The sequence below is a fragment of the Carassius gibelio genome, chromosome A17 (genome assembly GCF_023724105.1).
Source record: "Carassius gibelio isolate Cgi1373 ecotype wild population from Czech Republic chromosome A17, carGib1.2-hapl.c, whole genome shotgun sequence".
Taxonomy (NCBI): domain Eukaryota; kingdom Metazoa; phylum Chordata; class Actinopteri; order Cypriniformes; family Cyprinidae; genus Carassius; species Carassius gibelio.
The window spans coordinates 13,845,365-13,868,099 of record NC_068387.1 but is presented as its reverse complement, the minus strand read 5'-3'; the positions used below and the strand labels follow the sequence as shown (position 1 = coordinate 13,868,099).

Here is a 22,735-nt window from a genome sequence, read left to right as displayed (position 1 = left end):
TTAAATTATTATATTTTTGTAAAATGTGCCTTTACACTTTTGTCATATAACTTTTGTATATATATATATATATAAACATGGTAACATTTTATTTTTATGATCACTTATATTTATTTTAAATACTTTATTTAATGATGAATAGCTTTATTATTATAAATAATATAAATACTATTCTATACATGTTCATATATACAAACCCTGAAACAACATACAGTACTAAAGAATAATGCTACTTACTATGCAATCACATAATAATTGCTGTTAATATGGTTCATCATCTGGTTGACTACATATATTAATTTTTCTGAAAATTCCTGTCATATGCACATACAAATTTTGTAGAAACTTAATTTTCTGTAAAGTTTCCTTGCAATGGTTTGTATCATAAAAAGTGCTATACAAATAAAATTGAATTGAATTGAAATGTAGACTTACATATATTAATAGGAAACACTTTTGCCACTGTATTACAACTTCAGGAGTGATCGTAAGACCTCTATTTCCATTGTTTTTTCCATCCTGAAGATTAGGGGCTGGGAAGGGGCTTATGGAGAAAGCAAACCTATGCTTTAGATAAATCCCCCGCTCAGCTCCTGATTAAGACATCTCACTGGCTGCCCAATGACTGAGACATGGCGAGAGTGGAATAAATAAAGCATAAAAAAGAAAAAAAAACACCTCTTGCATTCATGGCTGCAGCCTTGAGGCACTTGTGCGCGCTTTGCCAGGGTGACTTTAATTGCTATTGTTTGTATCAAGAACAGGCCGCTAAGCCTGTACACACAGGTCAGCCAATAACAATGACACCTCAATCACGTCTGCAGATTGCACGGAGTAAGCACCTCCTGCTTTTATATATATATATATATTTTTCTGATGAGGTAGGAATATGCTAATCCCATGGCGTGTCTGTCTTTTGAGCAACGTAATTGTCTTATTATGCTCTGAGAAACCTTGCTGCGATATTTGAGTAGGAGTCGGGCTTCCGTGACTCTCTCCTTCTACTGAACCTATTACGGATGCACTGGCCCTGACAATTGAAGGAGGGAGAGAGAGGCCTGGCTGAGGGAGAGAGGGACAAGAAGGTGTAGAGAACGAGAGAGAGAGAAAAAATGATGGAGGTTGGTAGAGGCAAAGGAAGTGGAGTGAGGCAGTACCTCTGTATCTACATAAAAGAGATTAGAGTCGACAGGGTTCCATTTTACAGCTCAAACATATTGTGTTAGCACGCGCCTATCCACGTGCCAATGAAAACTGAAAGGGAAATAAAGAAAGACAGAAAGTCCCCGAGATAAGACCAAGAATGGGAGAAGCCCAAGCAATTTCAGCCGGCATAAAGGGCCTATAATAGCGAGGGTCCTGTCATGCTAAAAAGCCAGTGCCGGTCCGTGCTCTGGCCATTCTTGTAGCCCACTCGTCAAGTCAAGTGAGACTGTCCCCCATTGTGCGCTGCTGTGTTACGATAAGGCATGTCACAACCATATGACAGCACATTTTCATTTATTTTTATAGCTCATGGCCAGCATGAGGTGACTCTAATTCTATTTACAGAGGTTTTTCTTTTTTCAAATTATTTACAGATGTTTTTGTTCCTTGCTCTTTCCTTCCTAAATAAAACTAGTGCCTCAAAACAAGCACCTTTTTTGTTTTGTTCCTTCTCCAATTCGATTCAGTTTTCCCCATATTTTTCTTCATGTTAGATTTTATTTGAAGTTTTTTTTTTGTTCCCGCCTTTTTCTGCTACACAAACAATCTTTAAATATATAGTGTAATATTTCCACTACAAGTGCTAAATAAAACGACAGCCTGAATACGTTATATATTCATTTGTTTTCGTTCTTCCTGGCTGATATGAGTGCACTAATTCTATTTACAGATAAAAGCACAGGTTTTTTATTCCTGCCTTTTTTCGCTACAAACGTTTGCTCTTTTACTCTCCTAGCATGCAGCTTAAATGCTCAAATAAAATTACAGCCTGAATACTTTAATCTCACAAATGAGATTTCTCACTCTAATCCACATTATGTGATTTTCTGCTTTTTTCCTGTCCTGGTATTGAGTTAATATTACATTTCCAGTTCCTTGCATCTCCCATAATGCCAAGCTTACAGGAACTGACGATTTTGGTCGGGCATCCTCTCTGGCAGTGTGTTTGTAAACCATATCAAATGTTTTCACAGCCTGTATGAGCATGTAAATGATCAGAGGAGGGAGAAGGGGCAAAGCCTCGGCACATTAAAAAAGCAATCAGAAAGGAACGGCCGTGCCTGCGACGCCGGCGGAGGGAGCTGCCGTCGAGGCGTCTTTAACTCCATTCCGCAAAACACAGACTGCTTCATTATCCACCAGCTCTCTGCAGCATCAGCTTCAGTAATACTGAGTGATGTTTAAATTAGTTTACAATTTGCCTGCTCCTCGCATAGGACAGATCGTAAGCGAAGGCGCTCAGAAATGTCAGTGGCGCTCCTAACCACTGTAACAAATTGTTGCCCGGACGCTGCACACCTAATGACTTCAAATTAGCTTCTGTGCGAGAGGCTGACAGTTTGTTACGTCTGTTAGCATCATAGACGCCGTATCATGAGCCATAAATTGGTTTGGGCTCTCTTGGAGAATGGAGGCTTTCATCAATTTGATTAAAAAAATAAATACTTTACCATAGAAACTGCAGAGACAAATTAGTTGGAAAAGAGAGAAATGCACAGATGGATCTGTGGCAGAATGGTTAGGGGAGGTTAACAGGTATTTCTGATTGTCAGAGGTTAAGGGAAAAAAAATCACTTTCAAATGAAAAAAATGTGTTGAGTAAGAAGAGAACTTTATACTGAATCTCACACTTTTCTTTGGAAATTTTCATTGGGATACAGTGGCAATCGGAGTGTGAGGAGCAGGAGGAGATGAAAGCTGCAGGAATACCTGCTCCGGAGATGAGGGGGCTCCTTCCTCTTCAAACAGACACAGAATTCCCTGCCGAGGTCTAATCATACAATCATCTCTCTTCTGCTGAGCAATCGTTCATACAATGTGAACTCTGAGACTCCTCTGTTTGCTTTCTGAGCAGACATGGCCTACGAAATGAACTAACACATGAACACTGTGCAGAAAAAAAAAAAAAAGCTATGAATGTGCAGATGCATACACACAGAGTGGCAGAAGTTCATATACAGCCTGATACTTAAAAAAATAGCGTAAAAAATAAAAGTCTGGAAAGAAATTCTGTTGCTCTTGTATATGGTGTAATGCAATGTGCTATGAAATACTGAGGGTTCAAAATTATTACTATTTTCTTGCAATACATGTTAACAATGAGTAAATTGTGAAATTGAATTAATATTTTACACCACAACTTGTATTTTTGAATTTTTTTTATAAATATGTGCCACAATACACTGATTACTTACAAGGACACTTTCTTGTGACTGGTTTTATGAGTAACAGTAAAAAATGTTATTGAAAGATGAATTTCATGCAACCAAAAGTGCATTTATTTGAGTAAAACCAGTAATATTATGAAACGTGTTTTACAGCAATATTGAGAACTTTTATATATATATATATATATATATATATATATATATATATATATACAAAGAAATCATTCTAATATGTTGATTTGATGCCTAAAACAGTGCTGAAAACAGATTTGGTGCCTAATATTTATGTGGAAACCTTGATAATTTTTTTTCAGGAATTAATAATAAATAGAACATTCAGAAAAATAGAATTGTTTTGAAATAGCATTTTTGTGTGTGTGTGTGTGTGTGTGTGCGTGACATTAAATGTTTTACTGTCAATTTTAATCAATTCAATGCATCCTTGCTGAATTATAGCATTGATTTCTTTCAAAAAATAACAAAATAAAGAACGCTGGTCCAAAACTATTAAAGTATAATATAAGGTAATAAAAGCATCACACACCGCTGCACTACAGTATGTAGTCTGCTATACTATGTACATGTACTATGCACATAAATGTGCCACATTCCAGAAGTTCCAGCGGTGTAGCTTCCTGCACAGAGGGAAAATCCCATAAAATCCACAGGGCAAGTCTGGGTCAATCTGGCATGGAGCAGCAGAAATAACTTCCCAATCCTGCATCTCGTGCCTGGCAGGAAATTGGCACTCTAATGAGCTTTAAGCCCATTTAATGGCTTGTGTGGCACTATTGCCTGGAGCCAGTATTAGGACATTCATATCTACAGCACAAAGCAAACTACAACACAACTTCCTGTGCAACAAAAAAAGGTTTCAACTTTTGGTTTCTTTTCCTTCCTGAAAGTGGATAAATAAATGTGAAACTGCTGTGACACTACCACTATGTCTCTTCCTCTAAGTTAACCACTCTTACTATTGTCAGATTTGAGAGCTTTCTTTCTCTTTAACTCATATTTTTCTCGCTCCACATTCAGTCACCTATGGGAAGCTCTTTTCAAACAATGAGGACTGAAGTGGGCAGCCACTCTCTGTAACCAGGGCTGTCTCAGATTAAATGCAAAAGCTGCTTTGTTAAGAAGATTACTGGAAACTCCTCATTCTGTCTTGTGGAGATTGGCAATAAGCGGTAGAGAGAGGTGTGGGGGGGCACTGGTCTCAATCATGGTCAGTCATGACTTTATCGTTCATGGCTAATGTCAGGAATCCATTCAATAACCCTGCTGGATGGCTGAAACAGCAGGAGAAAAGGCCTCCCCTCCTCTCCTGCGGATATTGCACTATACTGAGGAAGGATTTAAGCTAAAACTAAACAAATTGATCCTTGTCTGCGGTCACACAGGGAGGAAAAAGGCTGACCTAAGAAAGGATCACTGGTGGCATGGGTGAAGGCAAATGCCCTTGATTGACAAGGCACAGCTTTGTTTAGAGTTCAGGAGAGTGTTTGGCACTTGCTGAAAACAGGCAATTACTCAAACACACTTCACAGTTTTTGTTCAGAATTTGCACATACAGTGAAGCACAGAAGTCTGAGACTACACTGAAATTCTATGTAATTGAAACCTGAAAATAAATATTAACTTTTAGGATAAGCAAAATGTAAAAAAAAAAGTTTGTATTATTATAAACGATTATATATAGAAAATAAATAAATAATATAATAAATAATATTAATAAATACTTGTAAATGTATAGTGTATTTATACATACAGTGAAATAAATAAAAACGTAAAAAAAATGATTTGTGACACTGATCATTCGATTTACTTGCAAAAAAGCACAAGATGCTATTTGAATCACTTTGAAATCATGCTGGGAAAAAATGAATGGAAAACAAACAATAACACAAAAAAAAAAAAAAATCAAAAATTTCAATTCTTTTTCATATTTTATTTAAGCTGTAACTTTCTGTAATAATCATTTGTAATGAAAACACACATACATACACACAGTAGCATTTTCAGACCTCTGGGCTGCACTGTTTTATGGAGTTGCTTTATATATATATATATATATATATATATATATATATATATATATATATATATATATATATATATATATATATATATATATATATATATATATATATATATATGACATTAATTTTCATGTTTAAACTGACATTTCCATCAGATATTTAATATCAAATTTGACTTTTTAAACCTGTATACAATATCTGGTTTGCTCTTTTTCATCTGGACTGAATGTGTTCTGACCAGACCATCCAATCCATGGTTCACACTGAGAGTTTGTCTGTGGTTGTGTATATTTTTTATCATCTCTGGTCATGTCCTACCTGGGATATGCTTGGCCCAGCCAATGTTGACCACCAGTTCCCTGTCTGCCAGGTCGCAGAGCGTGGTCAGGGCTTTGATGTCGCTGTCGGGCACGGTGGGGTCAGGCATGGCATAGATCTTCTCAGGCTCCGCCACCAGCAAGTGAGACACAATCTTGTTATCTGCAAGGCAGCCAAAGGGGACTGTATTTGAACACCGAGGGGAGAACAAAGAAACAGATTGGGATTATACAGGCAAGGTCATAGTGTTTGGTTCACTAGCAAAGAATGAAATCAGATAACATGAAATGTTGGTTGTTTTCTTTGGACCAAGAGATGGTGTTTGTGGTACCAATGCCATTTTTGGTATAGGTATAGGAATGAATGACTGCTGTTTTTTACTTTTGTTAGGAGATTTAATGGTTCAGAGCAGATGTTCTTTGCACATCAAAATGTTCCAAAATAGTTTATCATACAACATCAATCTATATTTTAACATTAACTATATATTTTAATATTAACAACTTCTGATTTAATTATTCATTTATTTATTTATTATTATTATTTTGTTTAGCAATAGGTGAATTTTAAATTGGCCAGATGAAATTAAACCAAAATAATGGAGTTTGAATGGCTGGTGAACAATACAATTTAAAATGTATAAAAAAAAAAAAAAAAACCCACATATTAACCAGTTGACAACCACTGCTGCTTTTTTAATTCACATCTATGATTCTCATTTTGGAGTACGCTGTGAATTGTGCATATAAAGATTAGTGTCTATCTAATCAGAGACAGGATACACATTTCAGATTGGATTGGATTGGTGAGGGAAATTGGAATAGATAACTAGCAACAGCCTTACAGTTAAATGAATTCATTTGCTGTTTAATCATCTATGTCAATGCAATACGATAGACAGACAGAACCTAAATACAAAACTGCAATCTCTGTGTGCGTGTCTGTGTGTTTGCAAGACCCAGATGAATCATTTTGAGCCCAGCACATCTGTGTTTGAGGTCCATGGACAAAACGGGTCACTAAATGAAAAAGCATTCACTTCTGAGGTGTGTGTGTGTGTGTGTGTTTGTGTTGAAAGAGGGGAAGAAATGGATCAATCAACCCAGCCCTGCTACTCCAGGGAGTGGGGGAGTCTGTAAGTGCTATCTCTAGGTAAATCTTATTTAATGTTTCCCTAATTAGAATCAATGCGACCCAATTTCCAAATCCCATGCCTTTGTTATGTGCAAATAATCAATCAGGTAGGCTGGGACCATGGTTACTTCTCTTACGAGAGGATGAGATAGAAAGGAATGTGAGAAAGGATACATAGAGCTCAGAGACAGACTGATGAAAGCCTCTATTAATAGGACACTGGACTAAAATATGAAAACCCACTACAAAACCTAAACATCTGTCTGTATGCCCATGCAAAGGTGTATTCTGGATTACCAACCTCATAAAAAGACATCAGTGGGGATTTATGTTAGAAAATATTAAATTAAATGAATACATTTAGCAGACGCTAAAACGCTAAAGCGATTTACAGTGCATTCAGGCCAAAATATTTCTGACGTGTTCCCTGGGAATCAAACCCACAACCTTTTTGCCATTCTAACGCAAAGCTCTACCACTGAGCCACAGGAACACTATATATATATATACTATATATATCTCTCTCTCCCCAAGTCGCCATCTTGCTAGAATACAATAGCAAAGAAAAAATGAATTATTAAAAGTGGGAATTATACATAGAGAATAAGCTTTAAAATAAGTTGCTTTGGGTGGCTGGAAATAAGGCTGAACCTGGAAGGAGCGATCAGTATTAGGCAGAAGGTTATTCAGAGCGCTGTATTCCTAAAATGATTTCTACCACTGTAATAATTATGATTATTTCCACTGCTATCATGCATAAAAGCATATTGTATTCCAGGAGAATATGCTACCATTAAGTAAAAAGGCTTTAGGGACAAATCTGTTAAGCGCTGCCGTGCTGTCTCTTTTTCAGAGCAGTCTGACAGCGCGGAAGCTCCGGTATTGTGGGTTTGATGTCTTTGCCAGATTGGATTTAATCCGGATTAGACCTCCCTCTCCCTCTTGCGTTCGCTCGCCCTCCCCTAACACACACACACAAACATCTTTGTCGATTGGCTCTGTCATATACTACATCTCTATCTTTCTTTTTTCGTGTCCAGTTTCCTGATGCATTGAAAAGAAGGCAGGTTACTTTATGGTGACATTGAGATATAAGAGATACGATTCTGTGTTTGATCTCTTTTTCAGGTTTGACACACACACACACACATGCACACACACACACAAATTAAATCATTTAATCACCCCTGTGTTGTTTTGAAACAGTATGCATTTTGACAAATGGTTTGACTGTTTTTCAGCTGACTTTCTTTCTTCTACAAAGCACAAAAGAAGAGTGAAGAAGAGTGTTGCTTAAAAAAAGTGTTTATATTTGTATGAGAAAAATTATTGAATAAATAAATGTGAAGACATTAAATGAATACAATGTTCTTACATGGCTTTTTTGGTGGCAGAGACAGTTGAGGGTTCAAATAGGGGCTGTTTTCTGCATCTATCCGGCGTTTGTACTTCTGTCTTCCACCACGTACACGGTCCAGTCGAACGCCTGATGAAAAAGAGGAGACAAGAAAAAACAACAACATTTACTTATCACACATCATTCTAGAATGAACATGACGTCTTCAGTAAAGCAGTCAGATAACCTGCACTGTCACTTTAAAAGAACAGTGAGGGGAGCGGGCTACTGGGAGCCCGCCATAAACGGCACGGCAGCTGTCAGTGGCCATTTCAGGGATGTGGACAGGAGATGACCAGCTGCTGACAGACAGGGGCACAGTCGCTCTCTCCATGTGACATCCAGACACGCACCTGCCCATCTCCTGCTTGTAGCGCGTGTGCATCTTTAGAGCACTCAGCTCACAGAAAAATAACAGGTAAACAGCAGAGAGACGTGTGTTGCGTTAACGCACAAAAGTGTTGGTGACAACAATTACAGGAGACGTTAACACTCAAGAGTGCAGAGGCGTTCAAGTACTCAAGTACTTGTGTGAAGCACATCACTGTCTTTAAAGGCGTCCCATTCTCCTTCATCAGTCAAAGCTCCCATCGATATTTTCTTCACAAAGAGTGCAAATAAAATGTGATGGGTGAGTAATTTATTGAGGCGCGATGGTTGTGAAAACATTCTGAATCCATCCATTGCGACACAAGATTCTGATAAGTGCAGAGCTTTAAACACCTGTCCCTGCTTTTAATTAATTGGCATACAAAAGAGCCTTAATTTAATTATGCAAACCTCTCAAGGGGGTGGGCGGTTTCCGTGGAAACCACTTAAAGGTGGCCCATGACCCGTTTCATGTTGCATGCTGGAGAGGAATGGAATGGACATGAAGGCCCAGTGGGCCGGCCCTCGTTTCACAATTAAAACACTGGAATTCTCGTTTATCTGAATGGCGCTCAATCGCCAACCTCCACTGGGCTTTCAGTGCCTGACACTCTCTGAATAATTTAACAATGAGATGCACCTTTCTCATATTGAAGGGCACTGACTGAAATTTTGAAGTGCTGCTTATGGGTTTTACCATTATTATATAACTAAATGTGAATCTATTTATGTTAATGGAGATGGTGATATATATATATATATATATATATATATATATATATATATATATATATATATATATATATATATATATTTTTTTTTTTTTTATTTTTTTTTTGTATAAATAAAACACAAGGGTTTTCTCCCCAATATTTAGATCAGTAATCAATCAAAATGGGATTTTTAATGGGCACTTAAAATGTAACTTTGATCCCCCAAACCCAATATTAGCCTACATTATTAATAATATAATATATTATAATATAATAATACAACCTTGATGTAAAATAAACTAAACAAAAAATAATGTAATAAATAAATAAATAGAAATATAAAATAAAATAAACAGAATAATGTTACGCATCATATATATTATATCCTGTATCTTTTTTTAAATTACTCTTGACAAGTACAGATCTTGAATGTGTACAATAAGTGGAGATAAAACATAACCGTGACACAAATTTGAAATCACAATGTGCAGATTTTCATTCATAATATTCACAGTCAAATAGGCTTCATTGACCAACTAGTCAGTTATGCTCATTAAAAATACTACTTAATTCTATTATTATCAATGCCTTTCTAAATAAACTATCCATTCCTACTAAATAGTCACCACAGTCGTAATATTTCCTGCTATAGATCAGTGTTTCACTATGACTGCACAACATGCAGGCGTATTTTGGGACGGAGTGATAACGAGTGCTAATTAACTTTGACCCTGGCTTGTTGTTGATTATGTTACATTGTACTCCAGGATAAAAGCAGATCCATGACCCTGTTTTCTCACATTTCCATGAAGGAACACGTGTCCCACAGGCTTCATTTTACATGAGAATGATGGTCTTACAAAGATGTCACATTGTTAGCATAACCTCCTTGATGCCAGCACCCCAAATATGCAACTACACACGATGCTCACATGTTGACAGCCTCTCATATGAATAAGACCACCACCCCTCCAGAAACCGGATCCTGCTCCTGCTCGGGTGCCTGGACTGCAGGGTTTATTGGGCTAATTCACTGTTACACACATGCTTGTACAGTAATAGCATCACCTGAAGTCCGTGCGTTATCTTACATCTTTGTACATCACGAAACCTGCATCTAAGTTAATCTGGGTCAGATATATAGCTCTTTTATTAGCCTGATTGGTTGATTTTTCCTGGATCTAGAACAAATACTGCATTACATCAAACTGATGCGCAACTGTGTATAAAGTTTTGAGTCCGACCTGCACCTTCATAGGCCTGCAATGCGCTGGAAATAGATGAGGAATTAATGCAGCACAACCCTGAAAGACACCCTCTAGGGTGGGATATTATTAGGAAAGCCTCCCTCACTGTTGAAGGAGGATTTTTCAAGGATTTACACGCTCCAAAACAAACAGCATTGGAATAAGTTACCCTTTGTTACTGATTTGCAGCCAGCTCTGTGGCTTCTCTTATATGGTTAAGATTAAGAAGCGGCTATGGGATGCCGACCAAGGGGCGATCGTTACCCTCCACAAATGGCGAATGTGGCTTCACACCATCGGGATACATCTCACTGCTGATAGACCTTCTTTCGCCACATGACTGTAAAGCAAGCAGGCGCCTGGCTGCACATGGTGCGCCGCTGGGTCGGGTTTCACAGACGCAGATACAAAGAGCTGCCGATTGTTTGTTTGATGGCGTATCTATGAGCTCGTGAGGAATGATCTCGATATATAACATGCACACTGCAAAATTATGTTATACTCTCAAAACAGAACAAATATATCTTACCATACAGTGTATGTGAGTACAATTAGTTTGCTTAAAAAGGAGAATAAAAAGACTTCATTTAAAGAGACAGTCCATAAAAATTAACTCACCCTTCTAAAATTTATTCACCCAATCTAAAATCTATATCTGTATTTTGTTTTCTTCCGTGGAAAACAAAAGGAGATATTTATAGCAGATTGCCCAAGCTGCTCTTTTCCACAAAATGAAAGTGAATGGTGATTACAGCATCAAGGCAGAATTTCCTTTTTTTTTTTTTTCAGTAATAGGTTTTTTAGTCACTTTTCCATAATTTCCTCACATAAAGTTATCATATGTCTTAGGAGGTCTATATCAAAAGAATTTAGGAGAATTTTAAGAATTTTTTGGGGAGTTGACTGCCCCAGTCCCCATCCACTCTCACTGTACCAAAAATGAACGTTCTCAAAAATGTTTTATTTTGTGTTCCACTGAAAAATAAAGATGGTATGAAAGTGAGAAAATAATGACAGAATTGTAACTCTAATTTTAAGTGAACTGTCCCTTTAAATAATAGGTTCCTTTAAATAATGCACAATAATGCATTTGGCTATAATTTCACTTCACTTTTCTCTTTTTTTTTTTTAATGTTCTTCTGCTATTAACAACTCAAAGCTCACAAATGATATTATTTATATGTTCTGAAATGTACCATCTTATTTGATTCATTCATTAGCACTAAGTAGGACATGAGGTGTCGTGAAAAAAAATTCCCAGCGAATGCCTCACATTTCATAAAGGCTGACAGAACAAGAGGAATTGTAAAAAGAAAAGAAAAAGGATAAAATAGGAGAATTATTTTCACACTGTTGTAAATCCCCAGTAGATTACAAGATTGTACTGTTTTAATTAAGATGACAAATAGACTAGTTGCTTCATGGTGGAACCGCTTTCCCCTTGTTTTAAATTATCCTATCTCTCCACACCTCCCCCCACGTTTTTATTAGGACCCACAGATGACCGTAAACTTCTTACAAGGCTTGTTTTGAATTTCATAGGTGCCGTGGAATCCTGCAAGGCGTCTGCACAAATTTATGGGGAAGTGTGAGAGAAACAATCAACCTGGCAGCAACGTGTGCTACTTTTAAAAAGGACTAATTAATCAGACATGGCCAGAGAATTCTGATGCCTTGAACTCACATCATTATATTACACCTATTCTTGTTTAGTAGTCAACGACATGCGTGCAGACACACTAAAGAGGCGAGGAGACTGTTGTTTCGGCCAAGGCTGATGGGGCACTGGAGAGTGTATACAGCAGCCAGATTTCTCACAGCTGACATGCATAAACACTACACCACTTCCACTCAACAAAGGCTTAAGTGTTCACAGGAACGTCAAACGTGTGCTGATAGTTCAGTTTCTTTTTATAGGTGCTATGCATCACAAGAGTATAGATTTCTCTCTGATGAATATATATAGGATCAAGCACTTAACCAGCTAACTCTGGCTACCAGAATAGATCTTAAATCAACAGTATGTCTAGAGGGAAAATGAGACACTGACCAAAACCAAACATAAGGAGGAAAGAATGTTGATCTGATTTATTTACTAATGCATTGTAGTGTATTGCAATCACCCAATCCTCTACCTTTTTTGACATTATCGTGCTCGTTTAAAAATACGGGCAGGAAACTGTGATGTGTTAAATTATGAATTACTGATATTCATCAATAGCAGCATTAGTGCTCATCAGGGTGCCAAATAAAATTCGCACATGACAATAAAAAGCAAACTGATGAAATTACAGCCTATAAATATCCCTTACTTGACATAAAACAGTATTCTACATTTATGATTATTAAAAAAAATTTTCTTTGCATATTATGTCAAACAGTGTGGATCAAGTTAGTTAAATCAATCAATCAGTCAGTCAATCAATCAATCAATCAATCAATCAATCAATCATCAAATAAATAACTTTTGGCTACTTAATACAATTAAAACTGTTTTTATTCAATTAACATGTCTTTACAAATTAAGACAAAATAAAGACAAAATATAAACTTATGAAGTAGATGTCGATACTAGATGTGGAAGCTGCATCGGATATTTTCTAAAGCTCACTTACATCAGCAAAATTCAGTCCATCAATTCTAACAACTTAATTTACACCATGTACTAAGTTTGAGATATCGTCCAATGGCAACTGCATGCTATTTACTTGCCAAAGCCAATTTGTACTCACATTTGGCTCTTGGTGGGTGTTAATTTTGGACCCTAGTGCTCTTCCTCTTTAAGAAAGCACATTTAACAGTCATTAGGTGCTGACAGAAATGAACCAGGGGTAAAAGTACCAGTCTACTGAGCTGCCAAACTCCATTAGATGTTCACCTTAACTATTTCTGTATTGTAAGGTAGATATTCTAGAAGCAAGGTCTAAAAACATTACAACCCACCATTGTTCACATATTCTTGCTGGTTCACTTTAACTAAATCCAACGGGGAACAAGTTATTTAGTCAATGAGAGCTTCCAGTCAGATTTCCTAGTTCACCGAAGCCTACATCATCCAGTCTATTCCATAAATGCTATGAGCTTTTATGTGGACATAAGTGTGACCTATGGCAAAGGGCAAAACAAAGTGTGTCCCAAGTGCTGAGGCCAGCCCAGCAAGCAGGACACCCCATTTTGAGAAAAAGAGCGAATCCCAATTGCTACGGAGTTCACACATTAAATACAAATGGGCCTCGGACAAATGAACATGGGTGAGCAACAGGAGCGCTGGTTGCAAGATCCCCTGAGATCTACAGGAATGAATTATTAAATCTTCACTGGGACCATGCGAGAGAGAGCAAAGGAAGAGGAAAGAGGGGGTAGACACACACTGTCATCTAAATCTTCTTCTTAATCCAATGTGAATTTATTTTCTTTGCTGGTATAAATGTTGGCTGCTAAGCCATGGGACAAGTGCACTCTGTGGTGCCATTCATGCATAAAATGTGGATTTCTATTTGATTTTCTGATGTTTAAGCCTGTTAAATTCTCCCCCGCTCCCTTGGCACAATCGCCTCCCCTTGAGTTCCTCCATAACGTAATTACACTGAGGAGCAAATATTGACAGCATTTGTCTTGAGCTTTGAAATTTTCAAATTCCCAAACAGAAAAGCCAAAAAGCAAACAAACTTAGAATGACATCTGGGTTCTGCATTTTGATCGGCTGGCTACTGGAATTAAACACTTTGAATTCTAGAATTTTAGAAGCTATGCTGTGATTTTTTGATGGTGAAAGATTTCGGCTTCTGCTTGGCTTAGCCCTTGACAAGGATTTGTGTCCTTTGAAAATCTGCTGACCACCTGCAAATAAACAGACGTGACCATCTTGACAAACAAGTCAGGTTTGGTGTGATGGAGGGGATGTCGGTGTGGTCCGAAAAAGACACCATATTCTGAAAAAAAAAAAGAAAAACAAACCTATACTTACAACACCAAAAATCTTACAAAAGAAAATAATCTTATAAGATCATTTTCGCTGAAGCTGCGCAAGTCCTAAAAGAGTTATCTATTTTTGTTTGCCTTTAAACAGCTTATTCTTTTTAATAGACACCAAAATGTAAAGAAATACATAAATAATAATAATTATTATTGTTATTATTATTTATATAATAGTACATAGTGTTAATAAATACTATACAGTATATATTTATACATTTTAATATATTGCACAAAATAGGTTAAAAACCACCTAAAAGTTTACCAATATACTTGCTCCTGAAAAAAAGCTGAATAACCGTAACAAATAACTGTATTTTTACTTAATTATGCTTATAATATGACCAATTATGATTGGTATTTTTTCCCCCATGACATGCCATTTCAGCTGCCTTTTGTTTTTTTTATGGTCCTTATATTTAAATAAAATTATATTTCTATAAAATATTATATAAATTAGGACTTTACTGGTTTTAATATGAATATCCCAAAGACCTTTACAACATAACCAAGTGACACAAGGGTTTATGTACTATAATTGTGTATGCAAAATTCAAACAAAGTATCTTGCTTTAGACGCAAAATCTGATGTAAATGCACAAAATCACAGGATAAGCCCACCGATGTGCCGTATCTCTCTCACTCATTCATTTTAGGCCAATAGTAGATCCTATAGTACCTGATGGAGACCCTCCTCCATCACCGCCCACCCCTCTGCACACACCTCTCACTTAATAAAGAGCTACCCGAACAAGCTCATTTATTTTCCTGAAAATTAACTCACTTTCGGTCCTGATTAATGATTTTAATCTAAATGAATCAAATTAAAAATTGAAAATTATATTTCCAAAGCCCACAAAAAGGGGGGAAAAAAGACAAGGAGAAAAGACCATTCCCACTTAACAAATGAGCCTTCAAATATTAAAAGAGGAGCAGGAGTGGGTGATCCTAATGAAATGTGTCCAGTGCATGGCTGCCTCTCCCTACACACAGGCAGATCCAGAACTAGAGAAAAAGGAAATGCACCGAGAAAATAAAATGATATTAGAGGGGGAGCCTCGCATATTGTCTGCAGAAAATCCGGAGAGAATTACTAAGATATCTACTTAATGTAATTATTGTGTCATGCCCTGTACATTCTCAACAATACTTAAATTGAGAACGAGAGAGAAGCGAACTGCAGGTGCCCTGGTCATGTGACTGCAGTGGGCTGAAGCTAGTGAGTGGGCAATGACTGATGCGGACATATTTTTCACAATATTTCGGCAGAAAATCTAGTCATGGCTGGCTGCATCTCTTTCTGGGCTTTGTTGCTAACCTGCCAAATGCTTGGCTGACTTAATAGACAAAGTGATGAACGGCGATCATTTTGGGGTGGAGGAATATTGCTGACTGCCGATATTGGAATCACTTCTGATTGGATCACCATTGGATTTCCCACTTCAAATGATCGAGAGGTGCGCGGGGGGGTCGACGTCTAGGTCACAATTGACATGTTTGTGCTTGCTTTGTGAGGGGAAAAACTCAACTGGAGCAATGGAAAAGACGTTTGGGAGTTGAACGTTGTCACTTGTGTAAAGCTATTATTGGTTATCGAGCCATGGCTGTTCAGACCTGAGCACAATTTTAATATGACCAATCTTTCATCCAGGATCTCCAGTATAAATGACCCTGAAATTTTAGGGGGGTGGAGAGTGCTGATGGAATGTCATCCAAATGATTGAAATGTTGAAATTCATAATTGGAAACACAGCACTATCTTATGGCCCTCTCCCTCCACACACACACACTGACACGTACGCTGGGCTCCTTCACAGCAGCAGAGGCATGTGTGAGGTTGGGCACGGCAGTGGTTTTTATGGTAATTGAGGCAGTTATATGAGGTGGATGTGGACAGAGCCTTTCTTCTGCCGAGACTTAAAGAGAAATAAGCGTGTGTTATCTTCCTGCCGGCAGAGCCGCCCTATTGTTGATTCAATAATACAAGACGGCTCTTATCAGGGCTCGGGGTGACTGATTGGCAGGCCGATATGTTTAGACAATGTGCCGTGTTCAAACTGAATTTACCCGGGCCTCCGGTCTCTCCAGGAGCAAGCAGAGCAGAGCAGAGCGAATTAACACCACACAATGGACTGAGACTCTTTCAACATCTTTACATGCCCCCCTTGGCCCATGTTTTTTCTGGACTAAAACCCACAGCGTCTACAACCCTGTATGAAGATTTTATATACTACTACTACTACTACTAAATTATTATTATTATTATTATTATTATTATTATTATTATTATTATTATTATTACTACATAAAATTAAATGAAAGCAAAAATTAAATAAATAATAATAATAGTAGTAATGAATACTGTGAATGAATACACAAATAATAATATTAATAATCAATAACATTAAATAAATAATCAAATACCTATACAGTATAAAGTACCTATAATTCTTATAAAATATCAAATAAAGAATTAAAACTTAACCTCCAAGTAAACTATTTCACCTGCAATATTAAGCCCTGATATCATAATAATAATAATAATAATAATAATAATAATAATAATAATAATAATAATAATAATAATAATAATAATAATGAATGAATTTGTGAAAAAAGCAGAATAAAATAATGTAAATTAAAAAGGTAAAAATAAATTAAAACAAACAAATAAATAAAAATGCACTAGGGACTGCGATGATAAATTTAGCTTTAGTTATGATATTCAACAGTGGAGGACAAAATAATAATTCAGAGATATTGCTATCCCAAAGGGGTAGTTCTCTGAGGACACCCGAGTTAGCCGGAAAACTGTACTTAATTTGCTCCATTACTTTTACCAAGCTAATGCAAGAAAACCATGGATATGTTTAATTGAAACATGATCATAAAGTATTTCTGTGAAACACAAATTTACCATGGAGAACAAGTTCCTTCTGAACAGGGCTTTGGAGAAAACTGCATTAATTGTGATAATTGTGATTACATTTAAGGTCTCTGTTTAATCCAAGAGGACACCCAATGGTGGGCAAAAGCCAAGGCAGAATGAAGTGTTAACGGCACACGAGTGTGTAGGGGTGAGATATCGGACAGGGGAGGTGGTGGCCAGCATTGCGGGATCAAAAGGAGCGATTTTTGCCTTTATCTGTCCTGATGGTGGAGTAAATGAGAACAGATCAGCGCTGCGGTCTGTGAGCAGGTGGCTGTCGGCCGTCTCCTAGCCATTAAATTGCTGGCAAGATGGAGGGCCTTTCTTTCCTGTAGCCACACTTACAGATCAAATAGTGACAAATGAGATGTAACTGCACTTATAAAGCAAGGGAACTATCTGTCAAAGTACAATATAATTTGTGATTTGACGTGGCAACCACATTGTCTATTCCTGACGTCACAGCTTCATTGGATTCACCTACACATTGCTTGGATATATCTATCCATCTATCTATACGAATAGATACTAATAGAATGTAATAGTATTTAATAATAATAATAATACTAATACTCATGAAAAAAAGAAAGAAATGTACATCTATACATTTTCATGTAGTAAAAGAATATATATATATTTCAGTATTGCATAAATGGACCGATGAATGGATGGATAAATAGACTCTGTTCTAAAGCTCAATCGCCTGTATTTGTGTGCGGTGGACTTGGTTATTACCTGAGGAAAATCAGTGCCAAGGAAAAAAACTACTTAGTGAGCTGTATGCCTGCATTAACAAGGCCTCTCTCTGCCTGAACAATTCCTCGCCTCTAAATGATCTAATTAAAGTCTCATCAGTCGTGTGTCTCGGGCTGAGCCCTCTGCTGCTGCATTCAGACACTTTCACACGGCCTCACTGATCACATGGAGGGCTTCTGATACATCATAATAACAGACAGTGGGTGTCTTGTGAGGGTGGAAGACTTGTAGAGCTTTAGATGTTGAGCAGGGATATATGATGGGGGAAGAAGGTAACCAAATTAACCTTTAGGGGTTGAACACTAATAGATATGAAAATGAGTAAACTGTTGGGACCACAAACCATGCAGATACACTTTCAACATATTCCTTGTACACGTACACAATGAATCATCCATAAAAGCAGGATGAAAAAAAGTGTCTCCTTCAAAAATTAGTAAACATTTATAAGCCTTGAACGTGACTGGAACAGACTGATTTGGTGGCGGGTCAGCATCTAGGAGCTGTGAGAATGAGACGGTGTGTGTCACTATGGAAGGATGTGAGTGCTGTAAGGCAGTGGGTGATGGTGGCCATCAGATGCGGGACATTGCATTAGATCAGAGCATGGGATGGTGCTGGGGGCTGGGCCATGCTGGTTAATATGGGGCAGTGGGGAATCTGATGATGTTGTAGGAGGGTAAGGAGGGGAGGGCTGTGAACGGCCTGCAGGGTGCTTCAGGTCGGTCAGTGGGAGATGAGTGGGTAATTGCCACTTCACCATGCCCAGTGTGTTCATTCAACCCTTCAAACGACAGAACATGCATCTGAGCCTTTTCCGCTTTTTTTTCTTTTTCTGAAGTACATAATTGGGACTCGTAGTACAGTATGTGAACGTAGTATATGTGTCCATATCATCAAAACCTAAATATGACAATGCAATAACAGCCAAGAAAACAACACGCACTCACACACACACACACTTTTGTAATTTAGGAGACGCTTTTATCCAAAGCAACTTACAAATGAGAACAATGGAAGAAATTTAAATCAACAAGAGAGCAAAGATAGGCAAGTGCTGTGTCTTGGTTAGCTTAACACAGTACATGTAGCAAGTTTTTTTTCTTATTATATAATAAATAAAAAGTAAACTGATAGAAAAAAGAATAGAAAAAGAATAGAGCAAGCTAATGTTATAGAGGCCTTTTTTTTTGCTTTTGCTAAATGGATAATAAATCAAAAGAAAAGGATAAAATACAAAAATAATTTATTGTTTTTTTCTCTCTAGAGGAAAAAAACAGTTATTAAATTAATAGAGTGCAAGCCTATTTTTTTAAAGAAAATAATTAGAATAGAGAGTGCTAATAATAATGATCAATTATAACAAAAATATATATATATAAATTAGAAAATCATTCAATGTTCTCAGACATTTGTCCCCCCCTATATGCATTACATATTAAGTTTTTGAATAAGATGAATGAAAAAAAAGTGTCATCTCACTCCTTCCACCTCACCACTCTGAAAATATCTAAAGATATTGTTCAAATTCAGTGTGTCAAATTCACCTCATCAGCACTTATTTAAAAATATCTGTACAATTAGGCCTTATGCAATTAGCCCAAAAGCAATTTAAAGACAATGAGTAAACGAAACGCTTTGCAATCGGCTCACATTAATTTTCTGTTGCACATAGTAATGGCTGCACTGACTCATCGTACATGATCATTACAGTGTCTTTTAAATGGAGACATGAACACTCACAATATGCAAAAAAAAAAAAAAAAAAAACTTTGACTGTCTTTGCTATTTGCATGTGGGGGTTTTGTGAGACATTTAGGTGAGGTGAACACAGAAAATGTAAGTGGGGTGTGGGTTTACGGTTAAGTGACAGGGGTATGACCCACTGAAATACACTCTTCTAAAGAAACTTCATCTGTCAGTCACATCAGTGCCTTAACAGCTCTGTGCTGGACAGCCTGGGGTGCCGGGAGAGGATAATACTCCTGTTTGTAAGCATGCTTGTGTGTGTAAGCACAGCAGAGAGTCATGAAACCAGTACTTTTCCTCATTCAAGACATGTATCTTGTGTACAGACCTTTACCACTAGAAGCTTAAAAATTATATCTTTCTCGCGCGTTGATAGCATAATAACTAAATACGTGGTCTGCTATCACATAATCTGCAGGTTCAGTTCTTCACTACTTTGAAGAAAACGAACTACTAAATGGCAACTACACAGAAAAATGAAAATAAAAAGCAAGAAAAAAAATACATTTCTAACAACAACGGGCATATCTGTGGGGATATCACTGATAGATTAACACCCTGCATCAAACTAAGCAGGTCATTTCTACACTATTTTTGGATGAGAAATTAACAGATGCGTACTGATGTGCCTGGTGGAAACAAACCTCCGGACAGAAATACATTTATAATACTTTGTTTCAATGCCTGTGACCTATTTTACAGCAAATTACACAATTGCTTTTGTACATGCCGACACTCATGCTAATTAGACTTGAGCTGTTGTGTTGTCGTGCACTTACAAATAGATGTGGCGGCAAATGTGTCATCATGCATTTGTTAAGGATTCACAGTAGAAGATTTGTACCAATGGACCTGAAGCTTGAAAATAAAGTCTAATTTGATTTCCCAGAATGCATCAGCTGCATAAGGAAGTCTGAATAAGTCCAAAGACTACTGAAGTGTTCCCTTAATTCTGTAGGTTTGGAAGTAATAATACTGCATCTAGAGTGGTGAAACGCATTTCATCCTGAGTGCATACAAATGTTTGCCTTGCCGAATTCAAGACTCCTTCTCCTTCAACTGTTTTCACTCTCTTGTCATTCATAGATTACTATTATCAAGCCTCTCAAAGCCAGAAACAGTTCCACATTGCACCATATTTAGCCTCCCCAGCCCCCTCAGGGCTCATACCAGAACGGTCTGTCACTAAAACCATCTTCCATGCCTTCCACATTCGTTCTCCTGCTCAATTGCACCAGTCCACGTGGACTGACAGAGTATGATGATATCACATGCTTCGAGTATGTGTGTTTAATTGGTTAGTTCCCAATATGTGAAGATAATCAGGACAGAGAGAATGAAAAAGGGTGCGACTGGCTCATAGCAATGCTACTGGCCTGCTTCCTGACATAAAGAAATAAGGACATTCTCACTGTGCCAGCTGTGCAGGCATCAGGCCCCTGCCAAATTTCAGACCCTGCCCTGCAACCAAATCAGCCTGGCCGGCTGGGAAAGCACAGTCTGTGGGCTCAGCATGGTCTGTCTATGCAAAAACAACCTGCCGTCTGCAGGCAGCGGTGCAGAACCGGAGAAGCCAAGAGCCCAGTCGGACTTGTGCCTTCGTTCACAAGTGAAGCCCAGTAAGGAAATTGGTCACAAATTACCAAAACAAAGCAGTCAGAGAGAGTCAGCGCAGGCAAATTGCACCCTGCGGCCACTGCCCACTGCACTGTACAGAGCGCTGAATGAGCCACATCATTCAAAACGACATGTTACTGTTGCATTGTTATGACAGTCGGGCAGTTGCATGATTGGTGCAGTAGCAAGAGCCCATATAGAGCCATTAAAAGGTCAGCAGGTGCTGGACGAGGCAACCACACGAGCATCCCAGCGGAGGAATTCTCTGGGATTGCGGGTGGTGGGCTTCAGGCACTTGCGATGAGGGAAATGCTGAATGTTGGAAGCAGTCCAGACTCTATTGCCGAGCCACTCAATTATAGGCTCAATCAAAAGCCCTCCCTTCGACGGTGTCTGCCAGGCCTGTGTGGACTGGAACACATTCACAGCGCTCATATTTACTGTGCTCCGCAGGAAGCGCTTCCAAATATCCTCTCTGATATGATGTTACACTGCTGTTTACCAAATGCACACCACTGGAGTTCATATAGTGATTCAGCCACAGGTTTCTCGGGTTGCTGAGAGTGCAGAAACCAAATTTGCATTTGTTTGCATTTGAATGTACAAAAGACCCACAAGATATATGGACATTTAAGTCACACTTAATGTATGTACTTTATTGCACTATAAACTAAATCTAAAATCAAGTGGCATCTGAAAACTAATTATACCAGAAGATTTTGTAGAAGTAATGTCATAATTTTAAATAATTATTGTTTACTCATGTAAAACTGAATTTACTTTTGTAAATTTCTATTAGAAAATTTCTTGAAAAATGTGCTATACTTCTTTCACGTAAATGGCATTTGGTTTTTGAGGTTTCATCTAATGCAAATGTATTCATACCTTAAGTTTGGCTAATTGTCCAGTACTATTTTGTAGCTGCTGTATGTATACATCACCTAATTGAGAATATCTGCCATGGACGTGCCAAGCAGCTGCCTTCAGGGAAAAATCGTTATTTATTTAAGTGTCAGCAAAGTGTCCCTGGTGCTCTGCATGGAAAACTAAAGAGCACAGACCTCCAGCTGTCCCTCTGCCCACAAGTGGTTGTGGCAGACTGGGAAATGCACGAGTGGA

At 37.7% G+C, this 22,735-nt stretch overlaps 1 protein-coding gene across 2 annotated transcripts in view; it reads right to left on the bottom strand.

Moving 5' to 3' along the window:
- Positions 1-22,735, bottom strand: part of LOC127933264 (estrogen-related receptor gamma-like) — an 89,206-nt gene that overhangs the window by 39,003 nt on the left and 27,468 nt on the right. The window contains exons 5-6 of one of the 2 annotated variants that reach the window (XM_052530106.1): positions 8,241-8,351; positions 5,732-5,914 (exon numbers count right to left, since the gene is read on the bottom strand). In XM_052530106.1, coding sequence (XP_052386066.1) covers positions 5,732-5,914; positions 8,241-8,351 — 294 coding nt within the window. The remainder of the gene's footprint in view (positions 1-5,731; positions 5,915-8,240; positions 8,352-22,735) is intronic. The other variant, XM_052530107.1, reaches the window with a different exon arrangement.